The sequence below is a fragment of the Elephantulus edwardii genome, unplaced genomic scaffold, assembly GCF_000299155.1.
Source record: "Elephantulus edwardii isolate Elephantulus edwardi_28Jun2011 unplaced genomic scaffold, EleEdw1.0 scaffold00037, whole genome shotgun sequence".
NCBI classification, from domain to species: domain Eukaryota; kingdom Metazoa; phylum Chordata; class Mammalia; order Macroscelidea; family Macroscelididae; genus Elephantulus; species Elephantulus edwardii.
The window spans coordinates 1,665,774-1,684,082 of NW_006399787.1; the positions used below are offsets into that span (position 1 = coordinate 1,665,774).

General features: G+C 42.8%; 1 protein-coding gene across 1 annotated transcript in view; it reads left to right on the top strand.

Annotated features, from left to right (window-relative positions):
* STON2 (stonin 2) overlaps positions 1-18,309 on the top strand; it is a 184,354-nt gene that overhangs the window by 152,683 nt on the left and 13,362 nt on the right. Inside the window, exon 4 of the mRNA XM_006884631.1 lies at positions 6,494-8,353. Within this exon, the coding sequence (XP_006884693.1) occupies positions 6,494-8,353 (1,860 nt within the window). The remainder of the gene's footprint in view (positions 1-6,493; positions 8,354-18,309) is intronic.

The following is an 18,309-nucleotide window of genomic DNA, read 5'->3' on the forward strand; positions in this document are numbered from 1 at the left end:
CCTTTGGTGAGATGGATCGATTCTGTGACTGGAGCAGTGGGAATAAGTGTGTTTGAGATGGCTAGGTTGGCACAGGATAGAACAGCATTTAGAGCTCTTGTACGTAGGGTCGCTATGAGTCGCAAGCGACTCGATGGCACATAACAACAACAACAACAACAATATCTCATCTGGGATCTTCCTCTCCTGTGCTGTACCCTCCACCCTTCTAAGCATGATGTCTTTCTCCAAGGACTGGTCCCTTCTCACCACGTGCCCAAAGTATATGAGACAGGACTTCAAAATCCTTGCCTCCAAGGAGAAACTTGCTTTCGCCCTCTATAAGACAAACCTATTTTTCTGGCTATCCATACTACGTTCAGTACTCTTCTCCAGCTCCAAAGACATCTATTCTTCTTCTGTCTTCCTTAGTCACTGTCCAGCTCTGTGATGCATATAGCAAGTAATTGTGAAGACCATGGCCTGGATCAGGCACACCTTAGTCTCTGGACTGATAATGTTGCTTTCCTGTACGCTGGAGAGGTCATGACAGCAGATTTGCCTAATGCAGTTCGTCTTTTGATATCCTGACTGCTGATGACAAGAGTGTTGATTGTGGAGCCAAGCAAGCTGAAGTCATTAACAACCTCCATCTCTGCTCCATCCGTCATGATCCTGGCAGAAAGCCCAGTGGTGAGAATCTTTGTATTCTTGATGTGAAACTTCAATCCATATTGAAGACTGCTATCCTTGCCCTTCTGCAGCAAACACTTTAGGTCCTCCTCAGATTCGGATGGAAAGGATGTATCATCTGCATAACTCAGGTTATGTGTCGTTTTCTAATCCTAATGTCACATTTCTCATAATTTTCAGCCTCCCAAATGATGCCCCACAGGCAGATTGAAAAGGTGTGAAGACAGGACACATCCCTGCTTCACTCCCTTCCTGATTTTGAACTATGCAGTATATTACATATATATTGTCTGAGAATTATATTTCATTATTTATATGATGACATTTCCCCCCAGATAGCTAACAGGCATTTATTTTTTTTTAACTATTGAATTATTTGTTCTCTTTATACCATTTTTGTGAGATTGTATCCATTTTTAGTAAAAATAAACACATCTCTATTCTAACTAAGGACACTAACATTTTTTAATATTTGATAAAAAATATTTACCCCGGAAATTTTATGTACAGATAAAACTTTTTATAAGTGAAAGTCTCAAAGCACATCCTCTAATATCAAAAAAAGCGCTCAGAGAATACATAACCTACCCTTCATAAGAGCAATTTGAATGTCTTCTAATCAAATGTAAAATAAAGGAAAATAAGAGCTCACAAATGAGGAAATCAGCATTAATAAGGGACACTGTTTTAAAGTAGTATTTGGCAATATTTGGCTTTTCTTCAAGAAATGTCATTTCCTATTAATTATGGACCAACTTCTGCTTTCTGTGAAAGATTTTTTTCCCTATTTAAAAATTATTTTACAGAAAAATGTATTCTTATTTTTAGAAATCTGATGCATACTGTATCACTTTCTCAAAACAACAGGATTTTTAAAACATGGGAAATTTAACTGTCAAAGGAGAGATAATTATATAACAAAATGTCTTTAATGGCAGTTGGAGTGAAAATAAAGTTCTCTAAAATGAATTTAGTTCCCAAGCTCTCCCTCCAAATGTAAAGACATTGCACTTAATTGTATTGAGTTTAATGCTTCAAACACTGTCCAGTACTTAGTTTTATTTTAACTAACTTGATTTGAAAGAATTCATTGCAAGAAAATTGTCTTCAGTAGAGACAAATTGTTTTGTTGTTCTTTCTTAAGTTTGTAAAAGGATGAGAAGCACTGTTTTGGAGACACGATTCCCAACAGAAGGGAATCCTTTGGCAGCAAGAACAGCCTTGGCAGAAAGCCACCTTGTAAGGGAAAAGGATTTCATCTTGTGTTAAAGTAGGGAGTGGTGATGAGTTCTGAGGCAGAACGTGAAGCCCTGCTATACAAGGTGGGCCAGGGAAGAACCGTCTGCATGGAAATGGTGTTTTACAAAAACTCCATAGGGATGCCTCATCAGAAATTGATGGCTTTCTAGTTACGTCCCTTTCCTAACTATCTGGAAAGATAAGTCACTGCTCCAAAGAAGAGATGGTTATTCTGCTCTGGACTACAAGGGTCTTTCTTCAGCCTTCATTACAAAGAAAAGAAAATAACCATAAATTGAGTAAAATAGTACAAGTCTGGGCTGTCTCCTGACTATTTTCTTTTCATTTTTTCCAGAAATGGAATCACTCACACATCTCTAAAAGATTTTTTTTTCTTTTTACTGACTTCAGTGATGGAGATTCTCAATTTCCAGTTGTCCAAACATCGTTTTATGATACCGTACAAAAGATAATCTTTTGTCCTTTATATTTCTGTGGTAGTTCTCAGTATATATGTATGCTCATAGGTTTACGTATTTTCAAGCTGATCTTTTCAGTTGAGGGGAATGCTATTTGACAAAAATATACAGCAAAACCTGTAAGAACCAGAACTCAGCAAGACTGCCATGTTCTCTGGGGTTAGAAGAGTTTGAACCTTTGACAGGCTGTAGGCTTACCACTTTGCTGTTGCTGTTAGTAATAGAAAAGTAGTAGATTTGACTTTTCCTTCCCTGATAGATTCTGCCTTATACAAGTTCTGACTTTCACAGGTTTTACAACTGTGGATGTCAAGGATAGGACAGTCATCTTATGCGCATGTGTGCAGCTATCTGTGGCATTACTGATTCAACATGGCCGGTTATTCATATGCTTATTGATTATCCAGGTGGTCAGAAACAGCCATCAGAGTTATTGTGGTGGTGGTGGTGGTGGTGATGGTGTACCATCTGGTCGGAACCAACCCACAGCTGACCCTCTAACAGGTTTTCAGAGGTGGTTAATCTCACAGAAAGAGATTGCCCATCTTTCTCCTGCGAAGCAGCTGGTGGCTTCGAACCACATGCCTTCAGGATTGCAGCACAACTTCTTGCCACCAGGCCACCAGAACTCCCTTTCTTTTTTATTACAAATGACTAGCAGTAGAAATAGCGAGTAGAATAATATCAAAGATGCCTATACCCATTTCTCCAGAGACACAGAACATATAGGACTACTAGAAAGTAAACTTTAACTGAATCAATAAAAAATCTCAAAGAAAACACCTTTCCTGGGTATCCAGAAAATGCTAGATAACTTGTCTTCCGTGTCATTCCTCTATCAGAATCAACTTCCTGAGGCTTAATTTCCCCTTCCTTCCCGACACCATGAGTGTCTGGATAGTGCAGACCATTAACAGACTCATCTGCTGACCGGCTTACATAGCAAGTTTGAGTTCGTCCAGAGATAACTCAGAAGAGAAGCGTGCTTTTGAAAATACCAGCCATTGAGATAACATCAATGAATGGGATGTTCTGAAGAGTTAAGTCCCTGTGTTCATAGAAAACTTTTTCCACTCAGGTGAAAAGAAAACCTATAGACTGCTCAAAAGTATTTGGCACTGAATGACATCTCGGACAAGAGGTCTCATATCATAACAAGAGTTTACAGAATGCTATAGGGTCTTCACAAGAAAAAGACTGATGACCCAATAATAAGATGGTCAAAAGACATGGAGGGAGGGGAAGAGACATAGACTTTTTACAATGGAAGACTTTCGGATAGCCAACAGATACATGGAGAAAGCTCAAAATCACTAGTAATCAGAGAGATGTGAATCAAAACGACAGTGAGATACTATCTCACCCAGCAGCAACAGCAAAGTTTAACAGGACACCAAGCAATAAATGTTGGAGGGGATGTGGAGAGATTGGAACTCTTTCATACACTGTTGGTGGGGTTGGTTGTAAAGTAGTATAGCCACGCGGGAAGGTATTTTGGTATTACCTCAAAAAGATGAACATAGAAATCCCATATGTACTAGTGTTTTAGTACTGATTTGAACATTTGAGATAGATTATGAGCTATTCCACTGCTCGGGAATATACTGCTAGGAAAATAGAACTGAGATACAACAGATGTTGTGCACTGATGTTCATAGCAGCATAGTCACGATAACAAGGCCATGGAAAGAGCCAAAATGTCCATCAGTAAACAGTGGCTTGAGAAATTGTAGGACATTCACACAATGGAATACTATACAACAAACACTCCAGAACAATGAATTAGAAAAATACTGCATAACCTGGGGGAGGCTGCAGAGCATTGTCCTGAGTGAACTAACTCAGTCTCATAAGGATAAATATGGCATAAGACCATTATTGTAAAAATAGAAGGATAACTAATAAGATGTGTCTAGAAGTCCCAAGGGGGCAGGGGTGGGGCAAGTGGGGGAAGGGAGGAATTCATGAGGTTGCGGAGTTTGGTGGGGGGAGATAAAGGGTCGAGGGAATTAGAAAAGAGCCAGTAAGAACCTGAAAAGATAGGGTAATAGTGGGCATAGATCAATTGATTAATTTTATAAAACACAGTATGTAGGAATAATCGTGTGAGACACCTGTGAATATAGAAATAAAATTGAAGACTGAGTGGTGCACAGCTCTATGCTGATATGATTGAGTTAGACAATTACAGTCATATCATCTCTTAACACTTCTCTTGTTCATTACGGTCAGCTTTATATCATTTTCTATAGGAGATGGTTTTTATTATTTGAAAATTAAGAATATATACCCTAGATGTGTAATGAAAACATCTATTTTAGAACTTGTGTGAAATAAAGGAGGAGTGTAGAAAAGTTAAGTTACAAGGGACCTTGGCTCTGCCACTGCTTCCGCTGTCCGTTGGAGTTGACTCCTTGGTAACTAGTTACTGGTGTTCTAACTCCAGCAGAGTTAGCAGCCTTGTGCACCTTAATAGCTTTGCGTCTTTCCTTCATCAAACTTATGCCTCTCCTACTTGAAGACTCCATTATGGTGGAGTGTTTCATGTATTAACTTTTTATCATAAACTGAAACCTCAATATGAAAAACAATAAAAGGCAAAAGAAGAGACTATATCATATATGCAGGGGTTTTTTTCATGTCCTTGCATAGTCTGTAAACATGTTAGGTGTCATTTCATTGTGTGCTTTCATTTACTAAACATTCAACCACTGGATGTTTAAAATCTTTCTGATTCTTTTTCTATTATAAAGAATTGTTATTTTTATAAATAATGTTGACCAGACAGCTGTGTTCTTCAAATATTGTCACATATTGTCAAATTTTGGCTCATTTTATTAGAGAAATTATAATTTAAAACTACTCAGTTGTCACTTAAGAATACTTGTAAGAACTTTAATATACATTCAGAAGCCTCAGTAAGGCTGTAGGGAGCTCTGGTGGCCTAGTGACTAAGGAGCTGGCCTGCCAACCGAAAGGCTGATGATTTGAATCAACCAGCTGCTCTGCAGGAGAAAGGAGCTTCTGAAAACCTGCTGGAAGATCATGTATGAGTTTCCACTATTGGCAAAGAGTTTGAGGGCGGTTGTTTTTTTCTAAGTAGTGGTGTGTACTAAGTGTTTGGCTACCAGCTAAAAGATTAGAGGTTCAAATCCACAAGCCACTCCATGGGAGAAAGCTGAGGCAGTCTGCCTCCATAACGATTTTAGTCTTGAGGGAGCTCTGGTGGCCTAGTGGCAAGAAGCTGCACTGCAATCCCAAAGGCACACAGTTTGAATCCAACAGATGCTTCGCTGGAGGAGGGACAATCTCCTCCTGTGCCCATCCGATCCGATTAAATGGTACACAACAACAACAACAAAAACAACCACCAAAAAAACCCAGCAAAAATATTTTAATCTTGGAAACTCTATGGCAAAGTTATAATCTTGAATCAATTTAAAGGCAGTGGATTAATATAGATCATCCAGTATTCAGAGTTTGTAACAATGTACAACTTCTGTAACTTACCGTACTTTTCTCTTTCATGAGCAGTTTATTATTCATTTGCCCATATTTTTGCTTTATTTTTCTTAATTGACTTCTATGTGTTTATAGCATATTGTGGATATTAACATTTTCTTTTCGTTAATATTTTTACTTAAAAATCCTCCAGCTACTCAATTTCAGTGATATTACCACTAACAGCGGTATTTGCCCATACATTCAGTTCTGCTTTATATCATTTTAAATAGGAGATGATTGTCATTATTTGAAAATTAAGAATGTATGCCATAGACAGAGTACAAAAAACATCTATGTTGGAACTTGTATAAAATAAACGAGCAGAAAGGTTACAAGTAGAAAATACAAGTAGAAAGGTTACAAGTGCCCTTCATCTGCCACTGCTTCACTGCTGACGCTGTGTTTGATGTGATGACTCTTTAAGTGTGCTAATTACAAAATTATCAATCCTTTAAGCAGATCAAACATTTGAGAGAGATTATGAGCTGCTTTGAAATTTACTGATTTCAAATGAAATTCTGGTAATCTTTCATTTGCATACACACTCAGTTAAAATGACAGCCCCTGATATGTTCTCTCTCTTTTATTTTTTTTTTAAGACAATTCCTCCTCGCTCCAGGAAGATGAAGAAGTAGAATTGGAGGCCATCAGCTGGCAGGCGAGCAGCCCAGCCATGAATGGGCATCCTGACGTCCCTGTGACAGCGGCTCAATTCCCCAGCTGGGTCACTTTTGAAGACAATGAAGTTGGCTGCCCTTTGCCAACAGCCACCTCTCCTCTGAAGCCAGACGTGCCACCCATCACATCAGTGATCCCAGATGGACGTAATACCTCAGCGGGGTCCTTTAAAAAGAGGGAACGCCCCAAAAGCACGTTGATGAACTTCTCCAAGGTTCAGAAGCTTGACATCTCCTCCTTGAACCGTCCACCTTCCCTAACCGAGGCCCCGCCCTCCATAGCAGAGGCTCCGCCCTGGAGGGCCACCAACCCTTTCCTGAATGAGACTCTGCAGGATGTCCAGCCCTCCCCTATCAACCCTTTCAGTGCTTTCTTTGAGGAGCAAGAGAGGCGTTCCCAAAACAGTTCCATTTCTAGTGCTACCGGCAAAAGCCAAAGAGACTCCCTCATTGTCATCTATCAGGATGCCATTAGCTTTGATGACTCGAGCAAAACTCAGTCACACTCTGATGCCGTTGAAAAACTCAAGCAGCTCCAGCTCGATGATCCAGATCACGTGCCCAGTGCCACACTCCCCGACGATGACCCCATAGCCTGGGTTGAACTGGATGATCACCCACCCGCTTCTGCGCTTTCCCAGCCCCGGGATGGATGGCCAATGATGCTCAGGATTCCCGAGAAGAAGAACATCATGTCCTCCAGGCACTGGGGACCCATCTACGTCAAGCTGACAGATGCCGGTTCTCTGCAGCTGTATTACGAGCAGGGCCTGGAAAAACCATTCCGTGAGTTCAAACTGGAGATCTGCCATGAGATTTCCGAGCCCCGGCTCCAGAACTACGATGAGAACGGCAGGATCCACAGCTTACGGATCGACAAGGTCACGTATAAGGAGAAGAAGAAATACCAGCCCAAGCCCGCCGTGGCCCACACAGCAGAGAGGGAGCAGGTGATTAAGCTGGGCACCACCAGTTACGAGGACTTCCAGAGCTTCATCCGTGCCGTTCAGGACTGTCTCATGGACCTGCCCGTGTCCTCCACGGACTTGAGCACCGTCGGCTTGAACTACCTTGAGGAGGAGATTACGGTGGATGTCAGAGATGAGTTCTCCGGCCTCGTGAGCAAAGGCGAGAACCGGATTCTCCAGCACCACGTCTCGACCCGGATCCATGTCCTGAGCTTCCTCTCGGGCCTGGCCGAGTGCCGCCTGGGCCTCAATGACATCCTCGTCAAGGGGAACGAGATCGTCTCCCGGCAGGACATCATGCCCACCACCACCACCAAGTGGATCAAGCTCCACGAGTGCCGTTTCCACGAGTGTGTGGACGAGGGGGTCTTCGGCACCTCGCGGGTCATTCTCTTCAACCCTCTGGACGCCTGCCGCTTTGAGCTCATGCGGTTCCGGACGGTGTTTGCCGAGAAGACCTTGCCTTTCACGCTGCGGACCGCGGCCAGCATCAACGGGGCCGAGGTGGAGGTCCAGAGCTGGCTGAGGATGTCCGCCGGCTTCTCCTCCAACCGGGACCCCCTCACGCAGGTGCCCTGCGAGAATGTGATGGTCCGCTACCCCGTGCCCAGCGAGTGGGTGAAGAACTTCCGCAGAGAGAGCGTGCTGGGGGAAAAGTCTCTGAAAGCCAAAGTGAACCGGGGGGCGAGTTTTGGCTCGGCGGGCCTGTCCGGCTCCGAGCCCGTCATGAGAGTCACTCTGGGAACTGCCAAGTATGAACACGCCTTCAACGCCATTGTGTGGAGGATCAGTCGGCTGCCTGACAAAAACTCAGGTAGGTAGAGCGTGCCCGGCGGTGGACACGACCGGCTGGTTATGAAAGAGCCGAGCTCAAAGGCCTAAATCCTAGTCTGGTATGAAATGTTTATTCTCTCTGTGTGGCAGGGCCTATTACAGAGGGAAAGCGGGACCAGGAGAGTTCACACCATCTCTTTTTTTCACTACCTTCCTCTCTGATGTCCATAAAACTCTGTATTAGACTCTGCTGAGCTACCCAACAGCTTTCTAGAGCGGCTAATGAATGTTTATCCTTTTCTGACTCATGAAATGATTAGTTCTGATTCTGGCAACTGTCCATTTCCAGATCCTGGAAGCTTCCAAGTTCTAAAGAGGTGTCTTTGTAGCGGTGCCCAGGGTGTAGGTAAAGGGCCAATATATGAAAAAGCATCTGCACTTTCCAGGTGAGAAGTTAGACTGGCAGCTCCAGGCGCTCCATAAGGCCCGTCAGTCAGAACATTGCAAGCTCAATATTTGGCTCTGGGACTTCCCGAGGAGGGAAGTGACCTCCACCAGACTGAGGATTCGGGCAGGGAAAGAGATCCAAAGGGACTAAATGATATCAGGCAAAAGGTGAAGGAAGGGATCTTTTCTTTACAGTGCCCCCTGTTTAACCCACCCCACCTCACCCCTCTCCCTACTGGCCCCAGCTGGTCTGCTCTCCACTCTTATGAAGGAGGGTCGCAGGGTGTTTGTGGGTGTGTGTGCTTTAGAAAACCTGAAGGTTATGACTTTCCTTGTTGGTCCACTGATAATCTGAGGAAATAGGAAACAGTAAGTTAGGTGAAAGGAATGCTATTTTCTTTTTTATTTTTTAAAAAAGTAAGTTCCTAACAATAACAATAGGACATCAATATAACATCCTATGTTGAGCATAAAAACAGAGAGTAATAACTCTGTGTCTAAGATGAGAGTTCAGAAAGGCAAAGTAAGGCCACACAGTTAAGAAGTGTCTGGTATAAAACTAAAATAGGATCTCAATAAAGAATTCTTTTAAAAAAAAAAAGTAAGTTCCCTTAAACACTCTGTTTTAAAATGAATTAAGGAAATTAAGGCTAAGCTAGGGAATAATCTTAACCACGACTGTCAGCCTCATTTCTTTTTTATTCTTTATTTTATACTGGTTTATTTACAAAGTTCAAATGCATTGTTTTTCACACTGGATCTTTCCCATTTCCTTCACACACACCCCAGCCCCCCATCAAATTGTGCAACCCTATGATTCTGAAGCTCTGTCTGACATACTTTGGACATGTTGCAAGGTGAGATCCGTCCTTGGAGAGGGACGTCATGCTTGGGAGGGTGGAGGGACAATGCAGGAGAGGAAGACCCTTGATGAGGTGGATTGATTTAGTGACTGGGGTGATGGGGATAGTTGTGTTGGAGACAATAAGGTTGGCACAGGGTAGAGCAGGGTTTAGGGCTGTTGTGCATAGGGTTGCTATGAGTTTCAGACAACTCAACAGCACATAACAACAACAACATGAATAAACCACCCCCCAACCAACAATCCTCACCCCTCTTCGTAAAGGACATGAGAATGATTCCAGTGGTAACAATGCTTGTGATAAGTTATCGCCCTCAAGTAAGAAGAATAAGGTTTGGAAGAACTTTGGCTGACATGTCTCACTCTCATGCAGATACCTTTCTCCCCATTCTCACTTTTCAATCATCAGAGTGAACTCAGGGGCCTCCTCGCCGCCGGATCAGGACACCAGAAAGAGCTGTGTTCTCATGAGGCAGTCTGTGATGGCCAACCAGGACAGCCTATGTTGGAAACTGGGTACAGCAGGGTGGACTGAAGAAACAGTTGAACCCCTGTGTTTGCGGCTGCTTTTGCCAGCCTCTCCTTCTGTTCTGACCGAACTTTTAAGACAAAGTTAACCTCTCAGGGCTTGTTTGCTATTTCCCCTTGAAGTTCACACTGTTTTCTCATGGAGACAGCCGACAGCCACAGTGCTGACTTGTCAGAGCATAAGGAGAAAATGGAAACTCTCCTGAAGGTGCATGGCTACACTCACCAGGCTGCGGCTGCTTCCTATTGGATGACACTAGATACACAGAAATTGACGTCATAATTTCTACTATAAGCATAGACATTTGCCGTTTTCCCCACAAGTTTACAAACACATTATCTTAGTTAATATCCAAGTGCTTTTCTCTTAAATACTTTAGAAGTATCACATGTGGAGTTTGTCCTCACAAACAACAAAGACCTACTAGCAACTGTAAGCAAATAAACAGCAACAACAAAAAAGGCAGAGGGTGGAGATTGTTGGAAGGATCTGAGCAGCTCATAGAACTTAAGGAATAGTTGAACAAGCAGACTTCAAAAAGAATAGTGCTAGAATAGTCTTCAAGAAACAAGCTGGCAGGAACTTCTAAAGGTCTCTCTTGGATGCAACAGTAGGATAAATCCTTACCAGCTTTTTTCTATTCTTGGACCGCTGGGCGGAAAGTCCAGGGGAGGGCAGGTTTCTTTGACTGATATGACCACTAGGATGGCATGCAGAGCTGGAGAAGTCTGATTTCCAAAGGAAAAAGACGTGTCTATTACGTTAAGAAAGGAGGGATTATTAATATGAGATGGGCAAAAATAACAAACAGCTCTTCAGTAAACCCTTTCTTTAACGCTCCCCAGTGTGGTGGGTCCTTGACGGCAGGTTTCCTAGACCAAAATGTCTTTTGATTTCTTGACGGGTGCTGTCATGAATGTTGACTGTGGATCCAAGTGAAATGAAATTGCTGACAATATTTTCTGCTCTGTCATAATGTTGCCTGTTAGTCCAGTGATGTGGGGTTTTTTCTTTGATGTTGACCATATAAAGTCTACAGTCTGTGAACTCCTTCAGAAAGTGTTTCAAGTCTTCTACACTTAACGGCAAGCAAGATTGTGTCCTCTACATAATGCATGTTGTTATGAGTCTGCCTCCAATTCCGACACCACATTCTTCTTCAAAAGACATGTTACATTGGGAAAGCCTGTCAAGGACTTTACCAAAGTGCTAAAGATCTATAATGCCAATAAAGATTAAAGTTCGCCTTATTCAAGCCATGATATTTTCTTTTGCTTCCCATGCATCTGAAAGTTGCACAGTGAATAAGGATAAGAGAAGTATCAGTGCCTTTGAATTGTGTTGGTGAAGAGTACTGAATATCCAGTGCGGTGTCAAAACAACAAATAGATTTGTCTTGGAGAAAGTGCAAGCAGCATTCTCCTGATGAGGGAAGATGGTGAAAGTTTGCTTCACGTACTTTGGACACATTATTTATTACAAGGGACCAGTCCTTGGAAGAAGTTATCATCCCGGAAAGGTGGAGGATCAGTCCAGAGACTGATATGTTCCTGATCCAGGCCATGGTCTTCACAAGGACTTGCTATGCATCAGAGAGCTGGTCAGTGACCAAGAATGACAGAAGAAGAATTGATGCCTTTGAGTTGTGTTGCTGGAGAAGTATTTTGAACATACCATGGACTTCCAAGTGAACTAACAGATCTGTCCTGGAGCGGGTGAAACCAGGATGTTCCTTGGAGGCAAGAATTTTGAGGTTCTGTCTCACATACTTTTAGCATGTTGCCAGGAGGGACCAGTTCTCGGAGAAGGACATCATGCTTGGATGGATGGAGGGACATCTCAAGAGAAGATGACCTGGATGAGATGGATCAGTGCAGGAATTGGGATAATAAGGGTTGATGTGTCAGAGACAACCAGACAGGCTCAGGATAGCGCAGGGTCAGAGTTAATGTGCTTAGAGTTGCTATGACTTGACAGCACATAACAACAACAACAGGAAGTAGTTGCAGCTTATATATTTCATATGTCCAGATTATTAGAAACTTATTTGAGAAAATGTGTGTGTGTGTGTGTGTATGTGTGTATATGTGTGTGTATCTATATCTATCTATCTAATTAGAAACATTTGAGAAAGTGTGTGTGTGTGTGTGTGTGTGTGTGTGTGTACTGTAATACTGCTTTTGCTATCATGGCTAGCAGGGAACTCTGGCCACCTAGTGGTAAGAAGCTGTGCTGCAATCCCAAAGATACTTGGTTCAAATCCACCAGCTGCTCTGTGGGTGTGTATTCCCTTCCTGTGCAATTTACAGCCTCTAAAAACCTGTTAGAGGGTCAGCTATGGATCATTTCTAACTTGATACAGCACATACAACATCATGGCTATATAGTTTAGTAACAAAACAATAAAAAGGAGAGGTGCTCTTTGGCTCCTTTTGTCTAACAGTATTTTCTGCATTAAACCAACTCATAGCTGATCCTGCAGTGGGTTTCCAAGGCTCTAAGTTGTAAAACTTCAGAGAACTCTTGTGGCTAGTGGCAGGAAGCTGCACTGTAATCCAAAAGGCAGCAGTTCAAGCCCACCAGCTGCTCCAACGGGAGAAAGATTTCCTGCCTCTGAAAACCTGCTGGAGGGTCAGCTATGGATCAGTTCTGACTCAGTGGTACATAGCAACAACATCTGCCACTAGGCAGTTCTGGTGGCCTAGTAGGAAGGAGCTATCCTGAAATCCCAGAGGCATGTGGTGCAAACCCACCAGCTTCTCCACAGGAGAAGGATGGCAGTCTCTTCCCATGCAGCGCACTGCCTCTGAACACCTGCTGGAAGGTCAGCTATGAGTCCGTTCCGAATCCATGGTACTCAACAGGAATCTCATCTACCTACCAGCTTTCCCCATCTAGTAGTTGAACTAAAAGTCTAGAAAGATGTTTTCATAGTTGGCATATTGGTGGGCCAAGGAGGGAATTTTGCAGGAAATAATTACTCTTCAATATTCCAGCAGTGATTGCTGTTAAGTGCCGTCAAGTCTCTTGCAGCTCATAGTGACCCTTTATACAACAGCCGTGAACCCTGCTCTATCCTGTGCCAACTGTATTGTCTCTGACACACCTACCCCCATTACCCCAGTCACTGAATCAGTCCACCTCATAGAGGGTCTTCCCCTCCTGCGCTGTCTCTCCACCCTCTCAAGCATGATGTCCCTCTCCAAGGACTGGTCCCTCCTTGCAACATGCCCTGAGTATGTCAGATGAAGTCTCAGAATCCTTGCCTCTGAAGAGCAACATGGTCTCGCCCTCTCTAGAATGAACCTTTTTGCTCTGCTGGCAGTTCATGGTATATTTAATACTCTTCTCCAGCACCACACCTCAAAGGCATCATTTCTCTTTCTATCATCCCTGGTTATTACCCAGCTTTCTGACACATAGCAAGTAATGGCAAAGACTATGGCCTGGATCAGGTGCACCCTGGTCTTCAGACTGACATCATTGCTCTTCAATACTTCGAAGAGGTCCCTGACAACAGACTTACCCAGTGCAAGTCATCTTTTTATTTCCTGGCTGCTGGTACCAAGAGTGTTGATTATGAAGCCAAGCAAACTGAAGCTGTCCATAATCTCAATCTCTTCACCTTCTATCACAATGCTGCCAATCATCCCAGTGGTGAGAATCTTTGTTTTCTTAATCTTGTGCTTCAATCCGTATTGAAGGCTTCAGTCCTTGACCTTCTGCAGCAAGCGCTTCAGGTCCTCCTCAGTTACAGCAAGCAAGCTTGTGCTATATGCATAACATAGGTTGATGATGAGTCTTCCTCCAACCTGATGCCACATTTCTCCTCATACAGCCCAGCCTTCTGGATGATCTGTTCTGCCTATAGATTGAAAACGTATGGAAATAGGACACATCTGTGGCATACACCCTTCCCAATTTTGAACCTTGCAGTGTTTCCTTGCTCTGTTCTGACGACTGCCTGTTGGTTCAAGTATGTTGTTTTTGTTGTTATGTGCTGTTGAGTCGCCTGCAACTCATAGCGACCCTATGTACAACAGCCCTAAACTCCGCTCTGTCCTGTGCCAATCACACTGTCTCCGACACTCCCATCCCAATTATCCCAATCACTGAATCAGTCCACCTCATAGAGGGCCTTCCTCTCCTGTGCTGTCCCTCCACCCTCCCAAGCATGATGTCCCTCTCCAAGGACCGGTCTCTCCTCACAACATTCCAAAGTATGTTAGACGGAGCCTCAGAATCTTTGCCTCCAAGGAGCCACCCAGTTTAACCCTTTCCAGGACAAATCTGTTTGTTTTCCTAGCAGTCCATGGTATTCTCAATACTCTTCTCCAGCACCACAGCTCAAAGGCATCAATTCTCAAGGAGGATAGAAGGTTCAAATATAGGTTTCGCATAAGCACCACCACGTGTTCTGGGATTCCCATTCTCCTTAAGGCTGGCCACAATTTGCTGTGATCCACACAGTCAAATTGCCTTTGCACAGTCAATGAAGCACAGATAGACAGTCCTCTGGTACTCTCTGCTTTCAGCCAAGATCCATGTAAGCCAAGATCCATTTGCTATACTATCCCTAGTATTAAGGTCTTTTTCTAACCAGTCTGCACACCTGGCAGTTCTGTGTTGGTATACTCTTCTAGTCGTTTTTTGATAATTTTCAGCAGAATCTTGCTTGCATGTGATATTAATGGTAATGTTCATTAATTTCTGCATTCTGTTGGGGCACCTTTCAACAGTGGTACAGTTAAAATTAATTAGATAAAACTATTATTGTAGTTGAATTAAGAGCATCTCCCCCACCCCTATGCCTTGAAGCAATCAAGTTCTATCACAATATGGTAAGGAGAGTTGGAACATAATCGCAGAGCCTCATCAGAATTTCTAATTTTTATTCCCAGCCTTTCCTGTTTAATGCCTGCGTGGTTTCAGGCAGTTTACTTAAAATCTTTCAGACAATCTTCATTTTCTACATCTATGAAACAGGTTATTAATACATAATTCATTAAGAATGAAATTAGACAACGTTTTTCAATGTCTAACTGACTTGAGTATAATAATAAATTCTTGATAATTTATAGTGTCTAAAGAGCAAAAAACAGGACATAGGGCTGTGAACATCTCTCTGAAAGGGTCAGAGGGAGTAAAAGTAGCACAGCTCTTCACTGCCACAGAACAGGAAACAGATAAAGAACTCATAGCCTGTTCCCAGGATGACTCTAAAGCCCCAGCTGCAGAGGTTCATTTATTCATTGCTGACTCACAGTTATGATACCAACAGTGGAGTTTATTAGGGAAGTAAATGGGGGAGGCAAATAGTATCTCACAGTTCAAGTTCAGGCTCCAGTTTCAGTTCAGTAGTCAAATCCAGATCGTCCAGCAAGGTTTGCCTCTGTGCAATTATAAATCAGCTGCTTCTTCAAACATCCAGCAAGAACAGCCCAGCCTCTATCTGTGGCCAGCACAAATGCAAGAAGCCTCGGGCCACACCTGGCCTCTGTTAGTCCACAGCAGCGCGACAGTCTCTCCACCACCAGGGTCTTTCTGCCACAAGCCTTGCTCACCTCAAGTCTTGCCATCCCATGAGTGTCAACACACTCCTTCTCTTATCCTAGTCCCACACCTTTTGATGTTTTGCAAGACCATGTGTCTACAGTTAAGGTAGTTGGAGACCAAATAAGGCTAATTGTAATGGCTAAAAAAAGCCAACTTTTTAGGCCAGCGCCGCGAAAGTAACATCTATATAAGTAACATCTATAATGCATGTTATTTTTTTTTAATATTGAGTGAATAAATTTTAAATAATGTCATTTTTACTATATGTCTTATTTCAGATTCTTTCCTAAAAATCAGTGTATTGTTGTTGAGCAACAACTTTTCTCTGCAGGGCAGCTGATTTTGGATAGCAGCACTGCTCCTTGCCATTAATTTCCAAAATATTAACTCTTGTTGTTGTTATGTGCCATCAAGTCGCTTGTGACTCATAGTAACCCTATGTACTAGAGCCCTAAATGCCATTCTATTCTGTGCCAACCTCGCCTTCTCAAACGCACTTATTCCTACCACTCGAATTGATCCATCTCATCGAGGGTCTTCCTCTCCTGCGCCATCCCTCCACTTTCCCAAACATGATGTCCCTCTCCAAGGACCAGTCCTTCCTTGCAACATGCCCAAAGTATGTCAGACAAAGCTTCAGAATCCTTGACTCCAAGGAGCACTCTGGCTTCACCCTCTCCAGGACAAACCTGTTTGTTCTCCTAGCAGTCCATGGTATATTCAACACTCTTCTCCAGCACCACAGCTCAGAGGCATCAATTCTCCTTCTGTCATCCCTGTTCACTGTCCAACTCTCCAATGCATAGCACATAATCGCAAAGACTATATCCTGGATCAGGCTCACCTTAGTCTCCAGCCTGATGTCATTGCTCTTCAGTACTCTTGAGAGGTCCCTCACAGCTGACTTTCCCAATGCAATTCGTCTGAATATTAAAATAAAATAGTAAAATCAAGCAAAACATATACTGCATTCTGTAATGGTTTTCTTGGAGAGCAGAGTTTCTGTGTCTTCTTATTTCTGAGTTAAAAATCCCTGCCCAGACGAATAAAAGAGTTTGAAATTGATTATTTGAGGAAACTCAAAAAAACCTCAGAGGCTGTTTCAGTTATGTTTTTCAGTCAAAGCCATGTCCATGGTTGCCAACAGGTTCATACCACTTAATTCCTCTTTACCCCTGTCTCCCTGCAGACCTGGCCTTGGGGAACAGGAGGTCATGATTCAGATAAAGTGAGTCAGAACACTCTGAAAGCTCATTGCTCTGACACATTCTAGCTGTGGCCTTGGGCAGTTCCCTTTCCTCCCTAAGCCTTAGTTTCCCAATTTTCCTGAAGAGTAAAGATAGTATTATAACTTGAAAGGGTTGTCAGGAAGATTCAGTGTGTATGAAGCGTTTAGCTCTGCGCCTAATATCAGGAGCTCAGCACACACTCCCTGCCAGGTCTGATGAGTGTAATCACGGAACTAAGCTCTAATGCTTGCTTCTTAGAAACCTGTATTACGGTTATGACAAGAGTCCAGAATGAAGGTTGCATAGTGGCGTGTACAGGGGGTGGGGTGGGGGATTGTATACCAGTGAAGGAATTTTACTTTTCAAAGAGAAGAGCAAACTGGAGGGAAGGGGTGGGCAGGAAGAAAAATGCAGTAATGAATGAATGAATGGAAATCCAAAATCTCTGTAAATGTTCATTAAAATTAATAAAATGACATTTAAAAAAAAAAAGAAACCCATAACAGTCCTCAAACAAAATCACATCTTAGGTTTGCAGCCACTAACAGTGGGATTAGTCATTGGTTTTACTACAAGAGCACTATAAATGTCTTAAGCTATGTCCAGCCTACTCTTTCTTACCCCCCTCAACTCCATTTGATAGGTGAAGAGTTGAGGCCTGGGAACAAAAGGGGATTTGGCTGCAGGGTCTTTATTATTTATCAGGAGAGCTTGCTGTCAGCCTCAGCTGTTAGACTGCCAGTCCTCATTCCTGCCCAGTGTACCTGCCACATGCTCCCCTGATAGGTACATGTTGTGTGTCTAAAGTGGTGTTTTCATTTTTAACAATTTTCATTTGCATTAATTTAATTTACAAATCTTATTGATTTTTCAATCCTTCATACACATTTTCTTCTATAACATTAATTATAATAGATGAATATACTTTTTTCATTCATATACATTGTTTCATATATTCCTCCACTCACATTTATGTTTCATATGATCATTCCCATACATTGTGTCTTATAAAATTAATCACTGTTGATCCATGCCCACTATTACCTCGTCTGTTTCAGACGCCACTGGATCTTTTCTAATTCCTTCACCCTCTGTTTTGCCCACCAAATTCTGAAACTTCGTGACTTCCCACCTCTTCCACTCCCAGCCCACTTCCCTTCCCTCTTTTACAATGATGACTTATGCAGTATTTATCCCTGTAAGACTTGAGTTACTTTACTCAGCACAGTGTTCTCTGACCTCTCCCATGTTGTATGGTACTTTTTTTTTTTGGATTCCATTCATTCGTTGTTGCACCCTTCTCCCCGCACAAACCCCTCCCCCCTCCCCCCCATTTGCTCCTCTCCTTGAAAAGCAAAAGAAAAACTCCCTCA